Genomic DNA, 16,427 nt, shown 5'->3' on the forward strand with positions numbered 1-16,427 from the left:
AGATGCAGTTATGGGCGTAATGGTTTTGAAGAACCTTGAAATGAAGTTGTTCGAGATATTTGACACTTTAACTATATCTATACTACTATTGTAAAGAGGAAAGATTTGTATGTATGTTTGTATTGAATAAACTCGAAAACTACTGTGCCGATTTCAAAAATTCTTTCACCATTGGAAAGCTACATTCACCCCTAGTAATATAGGCTATATTTATTGCTAGAATCTCAACTTTCTGAAAATAGTTCCCAGGTGAGATTATCAAAAAGACACCGTGATGGAGAATCTTAATCTGAAACTGAAAATCGTCTTCCAAGTCATTCTCTTCGCATCGCAATCGCGTGCCAGAGAGTCGAGTAACGAGCGCTCGCAGTTGCTGAACAAAATTTCAAAACCTCCCAAGTACGCGCTTGAGAGTCGGGTACGGAGAAATCGATGTGTTCAAAGATCATTACAATCGGTGCAACATCCACGATGGCTGAATGATTAATGAAAACTTTGCCAGAAAAAGCCTTTTCTTAAAACCATACGAAATATTGAGTTTGTCTTTTGTATAAACCCGCCTATATATACTATTATAACTTTCATTAATCTCCTCGACATTGAATTTTTAATATCTCAAGAGATTTGTATAAACTTTCTAGATATTTTTCTAAGTTATGTCGATTGTGTTTGGTAATACAAGTTGTGTTCAAAAAATAACGGGAATTTTGGTTTTTTGAAAAAATATTTATTCATTCTTCTACAGTAATGCTGTCGATTTTAAAATAGTTTCTTTTCGATATCATGCACTTATACCAGCGTTTCTTCCAATCATCGAAACACTTCTCAAACTCGATTTTTGGGATAGCCTTTGGCTCTTTCAGTGTTTTATCATATGCTCATAAAACGATGGCCCTTTAAGGTTCCCTTTGTTTTTGGAAATAGGAAAAAATCACTCGGAGTCATTCTGGAGTCTGGGATATCGTTACAGTATTGGTTTTGAGTGCTTAGTGCTGTCAGTCTGGGGATGGAATAGAAGAAAAAAATTGAACTCTTGGAATTATTTCTAGTTTTTATTTTATTTTTTTTATTTTTTATCAAAATCTTTTTCAAATTATGACTTGATTTTCAAAAATTTTAAGAATTAATTTCATGCGACTAGTACAAAAAACGCAGTCATTGTGGTGAAAGCAGTTTGAGTTATGTTGCTAAGCCGAGAGAACTCTTGAAATAATAGATTGAATCACATTATATAAAATACTTTATGCGACAGCTTCCTAACCGAACTTGAATACTCATCTAGTGCAACTAATTTGAAACAAACGAAAAGTACAAACAACGAACAAATAAAGAAAATGTAATTAAGAAATATGAATAATATAGTGTTTATGGCATATCATAGCATATCAAAGTGTTAATATACAAACATATATACAAAAGTAACCGTTATTAAATAACTACGCACTCACACAATCCTAAACAAGTTAAAGAGCAGCAAAGTGTTGCAGCCAAAAAATAATGATGCTGTGAAATGAGATATTCGAAAACGTGACTGCGCTATATGTTTGTTGCTTTGACAAAAGTCCAATCCAAAAATACATTTATTTTGTGTTTGTGTGCTAAACTTTGGCATTGTGTACACAAACGCTTGTAAAGTGCGTGGGCGAACAGGCGAACAACCCACAAGCGACCTACCGCCAGCTAAAAGATAACTCACCGAAAAGTTCAAAGCAAACGACCGAAAACGAAATACATAAAGGTGCGCACACATACATATGTATATATATATATATATATGTACTTACTAAATGCCTGAAAACAACGAAATCCGTCCTACCTAACAGAGAAGGAACAGCATAAAAGGAAAACGAAGGAAATATATATAAGTACACGCCGAAAAGTTGAGTATACGCCACGGTGTACACGGAATTTCGAAGAAGCAAGAGCCGCAAGCGCACAAACAACGCTAACGGTGTGTATATATATATATATATATAAGAGTGGGAGAACGTGAGTGGGTGAGCCAGTGTTGGTAATGCGCCCACAGCGAAGATGTTGTAAAATAATTTAAGAAAAGTGCGTGTGAACCCATTGGGGATAAGGATAAAGCTCAAGCGGCCGATGGCAACGAAATCGCTTGGCGACATAGTGCAACGGAGCGGTGTACAAAGTAAAGTGAAGAAACACTACGATAGCATAATACGCTTTCGATAATCGCTATTGAGCAGCGTCAACACACACACACACATATATACACTCGCACATGTGCGCCATTTACTTCGCCAGTTTCGCAAGCAATTTACCCTGTGTAAACGCAGGATATTCGACATTATTTTAAATTGTCTTGTGACATTTCGTTTTGGCAAGCGGCGCGTATCTTCATTTGGTGCAAATAAGTTTTAATGTGTGATAGCGCCACAACTGGGTGCTTTCTGACCAGGAGCAGTCACCGCAAAGTAAGTTGATGACGTGAGATTTTTTTCGAAAATAATATTTAAATGTTGAAATCCTTTAATATTTTTATTAAAATTCGATCAAAATATATAATGTCATAAAGGTACCGATAAACCGACTATAGTGACTTCTACATCTTTTAATTATCATTTTTTTGAGGTCTGAGAATTGGATACGCTGAGTTCCGGAGAGTACAGTGGAAATAGAACAAATACTAAACAATTTGCCATCGTTTCCAATATTTTAAGACACGGACTTTGTTTCTAATGAGCACTCGGTGCCCATTTTACTTAGATTTTTTACAAATGAGGTGTGTTCAAAAAATAACGGGAATTTTCGTTTTTATTTTTTTTTTTAAATATTCATTCATTCGTCGACATTAATGTTAAAGTAGTCCCCATTTGCTATTATGCACTTATGCCATCGCTACCTTCAATCGTCGAAACACTTCTCAAACTCGATTTTTGGGATATACTTTGTCGCTTTCAACGATTTCTCATAAGCTTGTAAAACGAAAACGCTTTAACATTCTCTTTATTTTTGAAGACAGGAAAACGTCACATGAAGCCATGTCTGGCAATATCAACATAATAAAAAAAATTTGCAAATTGGACTCTCCCAACCCGCCAACCTTAAAAATTCCCGTTATTTTTTTAACAAACATTGAGATCTAATATTCAGTCATGATTAATCCAATATTCATTCATAGGTTTCGAATTTCAATTTACAATCACCAAAAAAAGTGTGGACATTTTGAGGTTTTCATCCATAACATGCTCTTTTGGACATCTTCTTCAGTTCTTCAGTTCTGCGGTTTTCATATGGTCTGTACGGATTTTAGCAACCCTCTAGCAAATGATTTCTCTTGAATAGTGCTGAAAATACCTTGAAAGTTTTAATATAAATAAGTATAGAACTGTTCTAGTACTGTAGACATGGCTTGATGTTTTTGAAATCGTAGCAAGTTTTAACAACTATAAGGATATAGACCGTCATATAATCGTCAAATACCTAGGGGCTGTAAGCCAAAATATTTGTATAGGGATCAAGAGAGAGTAGATGAAACATGAAATCTCACGCCACTATTTTGAGAAACTGTTAGTGCTGTTGAAACTTGAGAGAATACTATGGGTGATAGAATGTAGATGAAGTGTCAAATATTTGTTGGAGATTTTTGGTGAAGACATGTAGGTAATCTTAATCATTGAAATTAAAATAATTACTCATTATATATACCCTATATATAAATTATCTTATCAAATATCATATATAACCTTTTATATAGACACTTTTAGTATTATACTTCAGGAAGGAGGTATGGGAAAGAAGATTTTAGACGAACGCGAATGAGACATTTGTTAGCGTTCAATAATCTCTATCTTTTTTGGGGCTCTAAGGATTCGAAACCCAAACTGGGGACACTTTTCTCCACTTATTTAATTTCAATACTAACTACTCAACTATTATGTATCTCTGAGTTTTTAATGTAATAAACATTATAGCTGATCTATGAAACTGAGGTTAGATTAGGCCATAAAAACTATTTTTAACACAAACCAAACAATTCCACTTTTTTTATGCGAGTGTATTTGTTCCTTGTGTTGAGTGCTAATGACTTTTTATGCTGATATTTTTGATATTTTAATGGCCACTGTGATTGCATGCAGACATTTACGAGTATTTGTTTGTTTGCCAGGCAGCCAGCCTTGAGTTTCGTTGCGGTCAGTGCTGATGTGTTTCAAATTGTACGTTTCAATACAATGCGACTGCTGACTTTGTCATCGATGAATATGTTGATTGAGTGCGCTTCATGTGTTATGGAACGCCCATTGGGCGCGCTTGGCGTTTCACTTTTCCAAGACTTGCATACAACACTCATGAGAGAGTTGGGGTTTGAAGTGTTGCTGGGAGGGGGGAGAGGAGACACTCGAACAAAAGTTATTGATTTCATTCAATGTTAAGCAAACATTGTTTGTATGCGTGCGTGTCAATGTGTAATTATGGCCAATGTGAATAGTGGCGAGTGTTTTTTTTTCATCCAATGTTTGTACTCAACAAATCGTTTATTAATAATAAATCTTGCATTTGTTTGTATTTAATGTGTGTGCACATTAACTGGAGAGTAGTAGTTTGCTGGGCTGTATTTTACATTGAATGACACATAATTATAATTTGTCTGTGGCGTTGTAGTTGGTTGGGTTGGTAGGCCATGACGAAGTCTAAAATTACAGACATTTTCAATATCGGGGGAGTGACGGAATTTTTGATAAAAAAATTTTAATATTTTGTTTTATAAATTTTTTGGAGAATAATTCGGGTTGGTAGGCATTAGAAGTGTAGACAAATTTCCAATATCGGAGACCCCAAAAATAATAATTTGAAACTATGTAGAGTTCATAAATTGTAATATTGATCCAGAAGGCTTCTAATCTGAAATAAATATTGATAAAACCAAATTCAAAGAAAAAGTGAATATTTTTTTCATTTTCTTCGCCTTCGAAGAATTAATATTAATTACTTGAAATACAAAATTAATATTATTTTCACACTTATATTATATAGAAGCACAAATATATTTACCAACCCATACATAAAAACCCATTCTGTATTTGGTAAACACAATTTAGCAGAAAAAAAGCAAACTATCATTTTTCAACCGTACTGTACATACCAACAAACACGCATACTGTCTTGACATCCATTTACGTCAAAGCTTCGGAGACAGCGGCGCTAAATTATTATTATTGTTACACCTCATCAATCGCCAAGTTGCTCGAACTGCGCCTCAAGCAATTGCCAACCACCCGCCGACGTCCTTGTGTGCCATCCACTGCAAACGACAGCTCAGCATCACTGCCATCCGCACGCGGCCTGACTGCCTGCCTGCCTAATTGGCGCGGTGATCTCTGCTTTGCGTCGTCGCTGCTATTTGCAAGTAACGCCTTGGTGTATGCTTTGTTTCTTCGGCTCGCAATAGCAGCAGCAGCGCCTACGTTCATATATAATATACATATTTACTCACTTAGTCATATTCTAATTCCCGCCAATGCAATTTGCCATGTTATTACATTCACCTCGCAGGCCACCCTACTCACCAATTGCCGCTTGCTTACACACAGCACCTCCAACAGCGTTTGCTGCTTGTCAGACGCAGCCAACATTCGTGTGAGAGGAAGCGTGTGTTGTTATGCTTGTAGGCTCTGGGTGTCTTGTTGGAACAGCTGCGTCTACTGAAATTGTCTACAAAATAGATTAATTACATAATATGACACTCACGCTTGGCGGGATTGAGTGAGCAGATACGAGAAGATTACTGCCAAACACACATGTATATCAGTATGGGTGTGCTAAATTGTCGGCAACTAGTCATTTGCTGAAGTAATTTGTCGTAAACAACGCTTGACTGCATGTCTCTGTGTGTGTGTGTTAGTATCGGGAATTTAAAATCAATCGATAAATTACGAAGACGTCTCATTAGGCTACGCTGCCGACGCTAAACGCATACAAACAAACACAATATTGTGCCCAGAAATCTTCAGAAATTATCTAGACCCAGAGTTGGAGGTCTTTCAAGAGTTCAAAATGTTCGTGCTTCCATATAAAATATACTCATATGTACATGGTGTGTTCAAAAAATAACGGGAATTATAAAATTTTTTTCAATTATTACTTTTATACACATTTCTTGAAGTTCGATAAAATTTTCAGCATTTTTTCAGAACGTTAAAATTCCCGCTATTTTTTGAACACACCTCGTATATTATATATAATGCATATATTTATGTCCGATATCATATGAGTACCAAAATACTTATTAAACCAACTTGTAAGTGTCCCAAGTGTCCCACACAGTGCAATTCGACTGGATTGAGTGAGCCTGTAAATTGACAGCTCGTGTTTATATTGCGGCAACGCGGTTTTCGGACTGGCACCCACAGATACATATATTTATGCTATATACATATAGACTATATATGTCTTAATAAGAGATATTGGTCACCAAGGAACGCTACTCATCCGCTTGCAGTCCATTTTGGACGGTCGTTTCGCCACTGAGCGACATCCATGCGATTGCATATCATGTGACTAATGCAGACGCCAACTGCGTTTCCGTTGGCTAAAGGTGTAAGGTGGTGCCATATAGTATATGTACATATAAGCTTACAATAGCACTTGGGGCTATTTGTTGTTGCTTTTGGATGTATGTATGTATGTTTGTGTGTGTGTGGTGTGACGCTAAGAAAACATTTAAATGGTTTTCAACAGACTTGAGACGTTGTCGTCATCACTGCCAAGAGTGTTGTTGTTATTATCATTGTTGTTGCTGTTGTTATTGTGGTTGCTATTGCTATATTGTTTTTCTTATTGTTGTTGTAGTTGTAAATAGTTGTCAGCCACAGCTTTGGCGGCGTCGCTGGCAGTGAATTATCACTTGGACATTGCACAAAAGCCAAATGAAACTTGCTGACGTTGATTGCTCTGTGTGCAGAAGTTAAAATGGCGGTTAAGTGTTGGCTAAGTGGCAGGTCATTGCTAATAAATGAAATTAAACAATACCTAAACTAAATTGAAAATCTCAATTGCTGGAAATTGCAATAGCGGGCATATGTCATGTCTAGTGGCTGAAGTGTGCGGTTTGTTTTCAATTAAGGAAATTTTAATTAAAAAATAATTAAATTAAATAAAGAAGAATTAAATTAAAATATTAAATAAAATAAAATAAAATAAAATAAAAGAAATTAAAATAAAATAAAATAAAATAAAATAAAATAAAATAAAATAAAATAAAATAAAATAAAATAAAATAAAATAAAATAAAATAAAATAAAATAAAATAAAATAAAATAAAATAAAATAAAATAAAATAAAATAAAATAAAATAAAATAAAATAAAATAAAATAAAATAAAATAAAATAAAATAAAATAAAATAAAATAAAATAAAATAAAATAAAATAAAATAAAATAAAATAAAATAAAATAAAATAAATTGAAATGACACCACGTTCACTTTCAAGTTTTTATAAAATTTTGAGTACAGCCCTGCCACCTCTTTTGTAAAATTTAGTGTTACGAGCAAATAGCAAAAAAAAAGCAAGAAGGTCATACTAATCAAATTTAGGAAGATTTATGCACATAACAGGTGTTTTTTTTTAGATATGAATGCTCATACAATTTATTTTTTATAAAGAAAAGGGTTTGTCATTATGTTTTAAAAATTATTTCGGGCAAGTGACCACCGCGACTTGCTCGTATAACAGCATTCTAAAAGACAAACAGTATTGTCTCATTGAAAACAACATGGCTAATAAAAAACACCCTTTATAATGTCTAAATTATTTAGTTCGATGAATATATACAGAGGTAGTCAAAAGTATTTACACACGGCGATTTAGCCTTTATCCTTGGATTTGGTTTGAGCAATAGTAGTAATTGGTTTCTATTGCATTCTTAACAACCTAACTCAGCCTTAAAATATAAAAATTGGTAAATAAAATGTCGAAAACAAAGGAATTATCGATTATAACTAGATTGGAGACTGTTACTAAGTTTAAGACTCGGGTTTCGGCTTCGGAGTTAATAAAACTTTATAGAATTTAAAGGAATACTGTTTATAATGTTATTAAAAAGAAGGAAACGAAGTATTACAAGGACAATTTAAAGATAACTGGGCGAAAACCTGTGATAACTCAAAGAGAATGCAGAAAATTAGTAGGAACTGTCATACAAAATCCCACAATTAGTCCTCTTAATATTGCAGCAGCATCGAATCAGCATATTACTTCACTTCCGAAACAATGAAAGCCCATGCCCATGTTGTGGGCAGATAAGGCTAAATTTTAGTTCCAGAGCTTCTTTAGTAAACGCTTTATGCATTTACCACGTGAAAAGAAGAATAATGCAGGTTATACGCTAATTAGAGTCGGGGAAAAACATTATGATTTTTTGAAATTTTTTGGAAATTTTCTTTACTTCTGTTTTGAAGATTTGGTACTAATTTAGGGACCCTAAATCATCCGGATATATCAGAATTCACATGACCATGTCATTGTAGTGGTTAGTCGGCCTTTTCCAACTATTGACTGCATTTTACAACAGGATAATGCACCATTTCATAAGGGATCTTTACCTACAAAAGTTTTAAATGAAGCAAATCAAGTTGACCTCCGCACAGCTCTCACCAAAACTTTAGTGAAAATGTTTGGTCTTTCGTTAGATATCAGAGGACAATTGATATAATAACCGAAAAAGCCGAAATTACCGACATTCGGTTTAAATAAACTGTTAACTTAGCGCACAATTGTGTTGAATCAATTCGGACCATAAAGCAGGCTGTTATTGATGCCAAAGGCGGTGTAACCAATTATGAATTTATCCCCTTAGAATAGCAACTTAGACTAAACATTAAAATTAAAAATAGAGTTCAAGTTGTGTGTAAATACTTTTGACAACTGCGAGTCTTCAGTTCATTTGCGTATTTCTCAGTCATATTTCTAGCTATTCTAGCCAAACTGACTTCATTCGCTCGGGAATAGATCAAGGCTTACAACAACATAGCATTTTGTTACCCTGCGACAATAACAACAACAAGCGAAAGCTTTTTGTGTGAAACTTGTAAAAAAAACGTCCGATGTGTAAATAATTTTGACTACCTCTGTATATATGTATATGAATGCATACCGCAATTGGTAAAGGAAATAGTGCCATTCAGTATAATAAACCATTGGCTTTGGAATTTGTAAAAGCGAAAGCAAATTAGCTCCACGTTTTCGAACACTAATTCGTTTTCGATAAATGCACGCACAAGTCATCAGCTTTGACCTTTTAACTGATTGATTGGTCAACTGCCAGCAAATAACTATACTCGTACAGTAGGCGAGCGGGGTATTTAAGTACCGCCTATTATGTGGCCGCTTAAGTGCTTTGCAGCAATACCATTACTATGAATTATATATGTATGTATGTACGAGTATATGCATAGTAATACATTAACTGTTGTTGTCGATTTGTTGCAGTCATGCAAAATTTTACACACAAAAGCCACGAGGAAATAAAAATTTTAGACGCGCATAAAAATGAACCGTTATAACCATGGCGAACAGCTTTTCCAGTGGCTATTAAAAAATAAAATGGCGCACAAAAAACACACAAAAGTACAAAAACAAAAATTAAAATGGTGTACGAGTGCAACACCGCTGAATGCCATTAACCGTTGTCTAGTTGAAGTATCTGAACTTCGCTTAATTTTCCTATTCGGTGATTGTGAATGCCGGCAGTGTGAAAGCGGGGGCAGGAGCTCAAAATTACTAATGGCGACGCATACATAATTACAATTTCACTTAATTTCCGTTCTAATGTTTGGGAGAAAAAATGATTTTATTGATTTGTCAAGTCACGCAATTCGCCGCTAACGGACTACCGTTTGAATTTTTGGTTAGAGTGTTGGGAGCTGAGTTGGAGCAGGTACAGTGTTTGGTGGCAGTTATGTTGTTGGTAATGGTGTTGACGTTGACGTTGATGGAAACTAGAACGAATTATGAGCAATAATGGCGATTGCAAAGTTTAAGTATTCGTAGCCTGCGGTGGAGCTCAATACTGCTGGCATGTTTACATGGTTGCATATACATATATAGTATATATTCATATATTTGATGAAACAAAGAAATGCTATTGTGTAGTTGTAGTTGCGAGCGCGTAAACTCGAGTTAAGTTTTACTGCTCACCATATTATTAATTAAGTGCTGGCGATAGTACAACAATAAAAATAGTAATTATGAAATATTCTATGCTTGTGGTGGCAAAATGAGCGCAATTGAGTGAAATTTCGTTTCAGTTAGCGCTGCATTTGCATAAGCACACTTGGGGGTTCATTTTGTTAATCACCCATTACTGCTGTTGTTCAAAATTTAGAAACTTATATGTGGTGTTTTTATGAAAGCTAAGTACGTGGCAATACTCAGTCGGGTATAAAATCAGTTATTTTTCAGTTACATAGAATCGACATTCATAGAACTCATATCCACTACTCAATCCGTCATTATTTTTTTTACCATTTAAGTTTGTATAACTATTATAAAAAGGTCTCTGTCAGCATCTTGCTTTGAACATGAATGATTTTTTTTCTTTTAGGGACCAATAATCTCGAAAGGAATTATCTTCAAACAGCAGCTTCTACAGTAATCATTGTACGGTGTCCAGGCCTACTCATTCGTATGTCAACTAATCAGAAAGTGGACTGTTAACACACTAGAGTTCTTAAGTCGCTTCTTTTGGATTTTAATAGCCAACATGTGCAGTCGTTATTCCATTCAGTTCAAGTTTACCTGCGTGTTGACCAAGTCTGGGATTGTTTCCATCGAGACTCGACTTTGTCTATGACATATTTTTCGATTAAATATTTAAAAGTGGCCAGAGGCATGTATGTTCCTCCTTTATAGAGCTTTTTTCTGGCTAGTTCATCCGCTTCGTTTCCTTATCAAGTCTGGAAAAAGCAGAACAAGCGGCGCGATTGTTGCTTCCGATGATATCAATATCAACGGCGTACGCCAGTAGCTGTACACTCTTATAGAATATTGTACCTTCTCTCTTTAGCTTTGCAGCTCGTATTATGTTTTCCAGCATCAAGTTAAAGAAGTCACACGATAGTGAGTCACCTTGTCAAAAAACCTCGTTTGGTATCGAACGGCTCGGAGAGGTCCTTCCCGATCCTGACGGAGCTTTTGGTGTTGCTCAACGTCAGTTTACATAGTCGTATTAGTTTTGAGGGGAGACGAAATTCAGACATCGCGGCATAGAGGTAGCTCCTTTTCGTGTTGTCGAAGGCAGCTTTAAAATCGATGAAAAGGTGGTTCTTCTCTCTCGGGTCTTTTCCAAGATTTTGCGCATGGTGAATATCTGGTCCATGGTGGATTTTTCAGGTCTAAAGCCACACTGATAAGGTCCAATCAGTTCGTTGACGGTGGGCTTTAGTCTTTCACACAATACGCTCGACAGGACCTTGTATGCAATGTTGAGGAGGCTTATCCCACGGTAATTGGCGCAGATTGCTGGGTCTCCCTTTTTAGAGATCCTTTTGAGATTCCAATCGTCAGACATGCTTTCTTCCGACCATATTCTACAAAGAAGCTGATACATGCACCTGGTCAGTTCAGGAATAGCTCGGCCGGTAATCCATCGGGCCCCTCCGCTTTGTTGTTCTTCAAGCGGGTAATTGCTATTCGAATTTCTTCATGGTAAAGGGTTCGCCATCTCCTGGTGTGGTACTTTCCCTGCCTTTCAGCAGGTCGGAGAAGTGTTCCCTCCATAATCCCAGTATGCTCTGGACATCCGTTACCAGATTACCTCCTCGGTCCCTACATGATTCCAGTCATTCGTGTGTCTTTTTTGTTTTCTAAATTTTCTTTTCTATAAATACTATAAATATAATAAATAATCCCTTTATTGTATCCACCTTTGAGGCTATCGAAACCAAGTACAATCCGATAAACAATATTACAAATATTAAATAATTTTCACTCCATTTCGTTAATTTGTCAGACTGTCCGCAGTGTTACGCTATTAATGGATTATTTAACGATCAATTCTGAATGGTGTGTTCGGCCTTTCTGATTAATCTTCGACTGATAAATAGCTCTAATAATTTCTGATTATATTTACTAGGAAATATGGGGAGAAAACATAAATTGTTAAGTAAGTGTAGAAAACTGAAATCGGTACGAAACTTTTGAATCAACATAGACTCTTGCATGTATTCACATATGCAGCAGAATAAGTCGCACCACTTAGTAAAAGTACTTTCCCCCTCGCCTTTATAAATAGTTAGTTTAACATAATAAAAGCTAATTAACACACATTTTTTAGTTGTTTTTGTTGTAGAAAGTAGGAGATTCTCTACGAAAATAAATGCATGTAAAATACCGTTATGAAAATTTTGTGTGAATGTATTGAGTAGTGAATGAAATATTTGTTGTTGCAACATTTACTAAGTATACTCGTACGAGTAAAAGTTGTTGGTAATACGCACGTGAAATGAAAACTGCTGTAAAACGCGGATAAGAGAAAATGAATTATTATGAAGCCGTCTACAAATGCGTGTAATAAAGCATATTTGTTTGCACTCACACACACGTACACACGCGCACCAGTATCTATGAGTACTTATGCAGAGTTATCCTTATGCTAACGGTTATCTTACAACCATTTATGGCAATCCATGGATTTTGTTTAGAAAGTGTAGTTTAAGTAGGGAATTTAATACATTAGGGTGGTACACTATTTTTGAATTTTTTTTTAACTATTGGAGCCAGTCTGACCCCGACCCGCTTCCCGACCCTTCGAAGGAAATGTACTTGAGTCGATCAATAACAGTTTTTGAGAGTCTGAGTCTCTCCCTCTCTTTTTCTCACTCTCTCCCCCTCTTCTTCAACCTTTCTGATACGTCCATGTTCGACAATTTTTTTTACCTTCATGGGAGAACTCGATGTATTTATATTGTATTCAATCTCTCAAGCGAGTTCGGGAAGGACTGGTGATTTATCTGGAATGGGTAAGGGTAAGATCATAGACTGACGAACAACTATAAAAATTTGATTTCAACGATAAAATCTTAAAAATCAGTAAAAAAAAATCAGTGCCACCCTAATATCAACACTTGCTCTCACACACATATTACACAAAGTAGGTTGAGTCCTTTAGGCAGAGTTCGTTGCATTGAAACGCACATATCCGTACAAATGTTAAGCGAAGGCTCACATTATACTTCTATAACGCATACCCGAGTGTACTTGCGAGTAATACGCCCATGCGTGTTGGTGCGTCAGAGATGTGTGAACGTCTGGTGATGGCAATGACATTTTATTGGGTCAATAATGTAATGCACTAACTTGTAGTATATTTGTAGACAATTGCAAATGATGCTATGCCCCTATATACATATATACAAACATACATACATACTTAAATACTTAAGAACATATTCATTTTGCCGTTATAAGACGTTGAAATTGCAACCGAGGTGAGTTGAGTTGAGTGGTGGCAAGTGTAATGGGCCGGACTTGTGTTTTCGTGAATGGCGCGTGCTGCCGGTGTGGCATATTCAATATTTATCTGCTGAGTATTCAATTCAATTATGCTTGTTTATAGTATGTTTGCATATCAAATGCAGCGAATACACAAGCAGTTACTTAGGTAATCACATATGCATAGACACACACATATCAACCGCTGAGGGCCATTTCACCTTTAACTTCGTAATTGCATATTGTCTCTCAGTGGATTGTGAATGTCTCTTGGCAATATTTAAGTGGATTTTTGAATATCGCAAACCAAAACTCAAAATTTCACTTTTTTTATATATTAGAAATATATAAATTAAATAATATATTAAAAATTTGTTTTTTTATTTTTTAAATATTTTTTTATAAAAAAAAAACCTCTCTTTTCCAACTATTTGTATAGCCAAAACCAACCGCTGCATTGGCTGTTTCTAGGAAATTGCATGCCACTAACTTCCTTTATCACCAGTTATATGCATACACATATATATACATATATATTTACTAGTATTGTATATACATATGTGAAACCTCTAAATCACTCACTTAAATCACGTAATGCACTTATTTACCTCGCAAATCACGGTAAGGCCTTACGTGATTCGTACTAAGTCGAGCCTTTCAGTGGAAATGTTTTTCTTATTCTACGAACAGAAATGCAGCTACCGGCTTCCGTACAACAAACAAACATAGATTGACACATATGTATTTAAACTTGCAATAAGCGTGACATAGACTAATGCATGCTCGATTTAAGCATTTCAACTACTTGTTATGAAATATGTGGAGTTACATTTATCCTTCTTAGAATTAATGCAATATTAATTCAATTGATTCAGTTGAAAATTTTTAAGTGAATGCCACCCTCAAAAGGTGGCCAAAGTGGTTAGATTAACAATCATGTTTATGGTTTAAGTACATAAGTGGATGGTGATGTTCTTGCCACAGGATTCTGAATAAATTAACCGAAAGATTGTCATGATGTGTTTCGAGTCATTTTCTTTAAAGACGGTGGTTTAGTGAAAGCTCTGACTCACTGAGAAAGCTTTTAGTATAGCATAACATATTTATGACCTTTTTTCAATATATGAAAGCTTTAATTTTAGTGATTTCTACAAATCTTCGGAATTAAATTTAAAAACGGGTTCACGTGTATGATTGGAGTAAAGAGGAGAAGAGTGACAACTTCCGAGTGAAAGCACTGACTGTTTGAGAAAGCTTCTCATGTGTAGTATATTTATGAGCTTTCATGTTATTAATATATGAAAGCTTTTAATTTAGTGATTTCGAAAGTTTTTTGGAAACATATAAAAAAAGGTCCAAGCTAGCTTTTAGTGGAGATTTTTTTTGAGAATTAAATGTAAAAAGAGTTTGACGTGTATGATTGGAGTAAAGAGGAGAAGAGTGACAAGTGGCAACTTCAGAGTGAAAGCTCTGACTGTTTGCGAAAGCTTCTCATATATAGTGTATTTATGAGTCTTCATGTTATTAATATATGAAAGCTTTTAGTTTAGTGATTTTGATTGACAGCCTTTTGGAAAAATATGAAAAGTGAACAATTATTGGAGCATATTGTAAGGAATATGGTCTACCCCGTCTTTTAAAAGTTACGAAATCTGAGCAAAGCTTTTCGAGCAGTTGCCTAATTTTCGGAGATATTTTTCTAATTATCATAAGAAGATCTATTTGAAGAAATCAATCAATAAGGAGTTAATTAGTGAAGAAATATGATTTTTTAAGATTATTTCGAGGATTGAATTGACTAGAAATATCTCGTGCTCAAAGACGAGATAAATCGCCAACTCAAACTTTCAACTTCAGTGGATTGTAAAAAATGAAGAAAAGAAGAAAGGGATATTAGTTCTCTGATTTAGCGGATTGAATATCGATCTCTAATGTTTTTGAAGTATCATTCTTATTTGTTTCACAGTTTTAACTAAACAGTTTTCGAATTCTAGAAAATATCTATGAAGAAATGCTACCAGTATTTCAAGTTCAATCTTGCTCGCGAAGTTGGAGTTTTGCTTTTTCAGAAATTTTTTTATTAAAACAGAAAATAAAGAATTACGTATTTCAATTTGATTCTATATAAGATTTTATGACGATGATTCAACGAAGTGGCTATAATTTATTTCACTGCATTAGTTATGGCATTTTAATTGATATATGACAGTTGTGTGTTCGATTCATCATACTTCAAGTTTTCCAAAATCGAAGACGATGAAGCTGTAGTTGTTAAGTGAAGACATGCGCTACTTAGAATACTTTTTCGAAGTTTTTAACGTCGAAACTTGTAAATAAGAAGTATTTATTTAAAATCTGTTGACCATATAATTTCTCTGTCAGTCTTTACTGAGCTCTTTCTTACCTCCCTGCTATTTAATAAGTCCATTTACCGCCACATATTGAGATAAATGGGCGTAATTGAGAGGAAAGTGCTTGTTAGAAAAAATTCTCCTTAAAGGATATCATATGTAATCGTCCCATCAGAGGCTAACAAAGCAGCGATTTGCATATTTTTTCTCTAGCCCAACACTTAACAAAGTAAGCTACCAAAATTTAGAACAAAGGTAAAATATGGATGACAACAACAACAAACACCTAGATGCCACAACACTTTCACGTGCATGTCGACAGTGGACAAAAGAAGAGAAGAGTGCCAGGCCCTTCCAAGCATGAACACGCCCGAAAAAATCACGTTTTTTTTCGTGGCACACACTTGAACTTTTTGTTGCAAGTTGGCGAGCTGAGAATTGTATGTCATGCCATCACGTGGCGCACGCAGATTCGTGAAGCCAAGCTCGTTCTTCTCCTTTGCTTGTTGCGGTCGCCAGCTGCCGCTCTAATGGCCAAATGCAAGTGTGCTATGCGTGCAGGACACAAACACACACACACACTAACGGTACATTTGCACCTTCTGGTTTTTCGTTGCAAGGCTTTT

At 35.2% G+C, this 16,427-nt stretch overlaps 1 protein-coding gene across 6 annotated transcripts in view; it reads left to right on the plus strand.

Moving 5' to 3' along the window:
* LOC105220227 (rho GTPase-activating protein 100F) overlaps positions 1 to 16,427 on the plus strand; it is a 71,385-nt gene that overhangs the window by 39,399 nt on the left and 15,559 nt on the right. For 2 of the 6 annotated variants that reach the window (XM_054235471.1, XM_054235477.1), the window contains exon 1: positions 1,319 to 2,435. The exons of the other annotated variants lie outside the window; for them this stretch is intronic. In XM_054235471.1, the coding sequence (XP_054091446.1) occupies positions 2,382 to 2,435 (54 nt within the window). In that variant the 5' untranslated portion in view covers positions 1,319 to 2,381. Of the gene's footprint in view, positions 1 to 1,318; positions 2,436 to 16,427 lie in introns of those variants that run through there. 6 annotated transcript variants of the gene reach the window in all.

This window comes from Zeugodacus cucurbitae, chromosome 2, assembly GCF_028554725.1.
Source record: "Zeugodacus cucurbitae isolate PBARC_wt_2022May chromosome 2, idZeuCucr1.2, whole genome shotgun sequence".
In the NCBI taxonomy this organism is placed as follows: Eukaryota; Metazoa; Arthropoda; class Insecta; order Diptera; family Tephritidae; genus Zeugodacus; species Zeugodacus cucurbitae.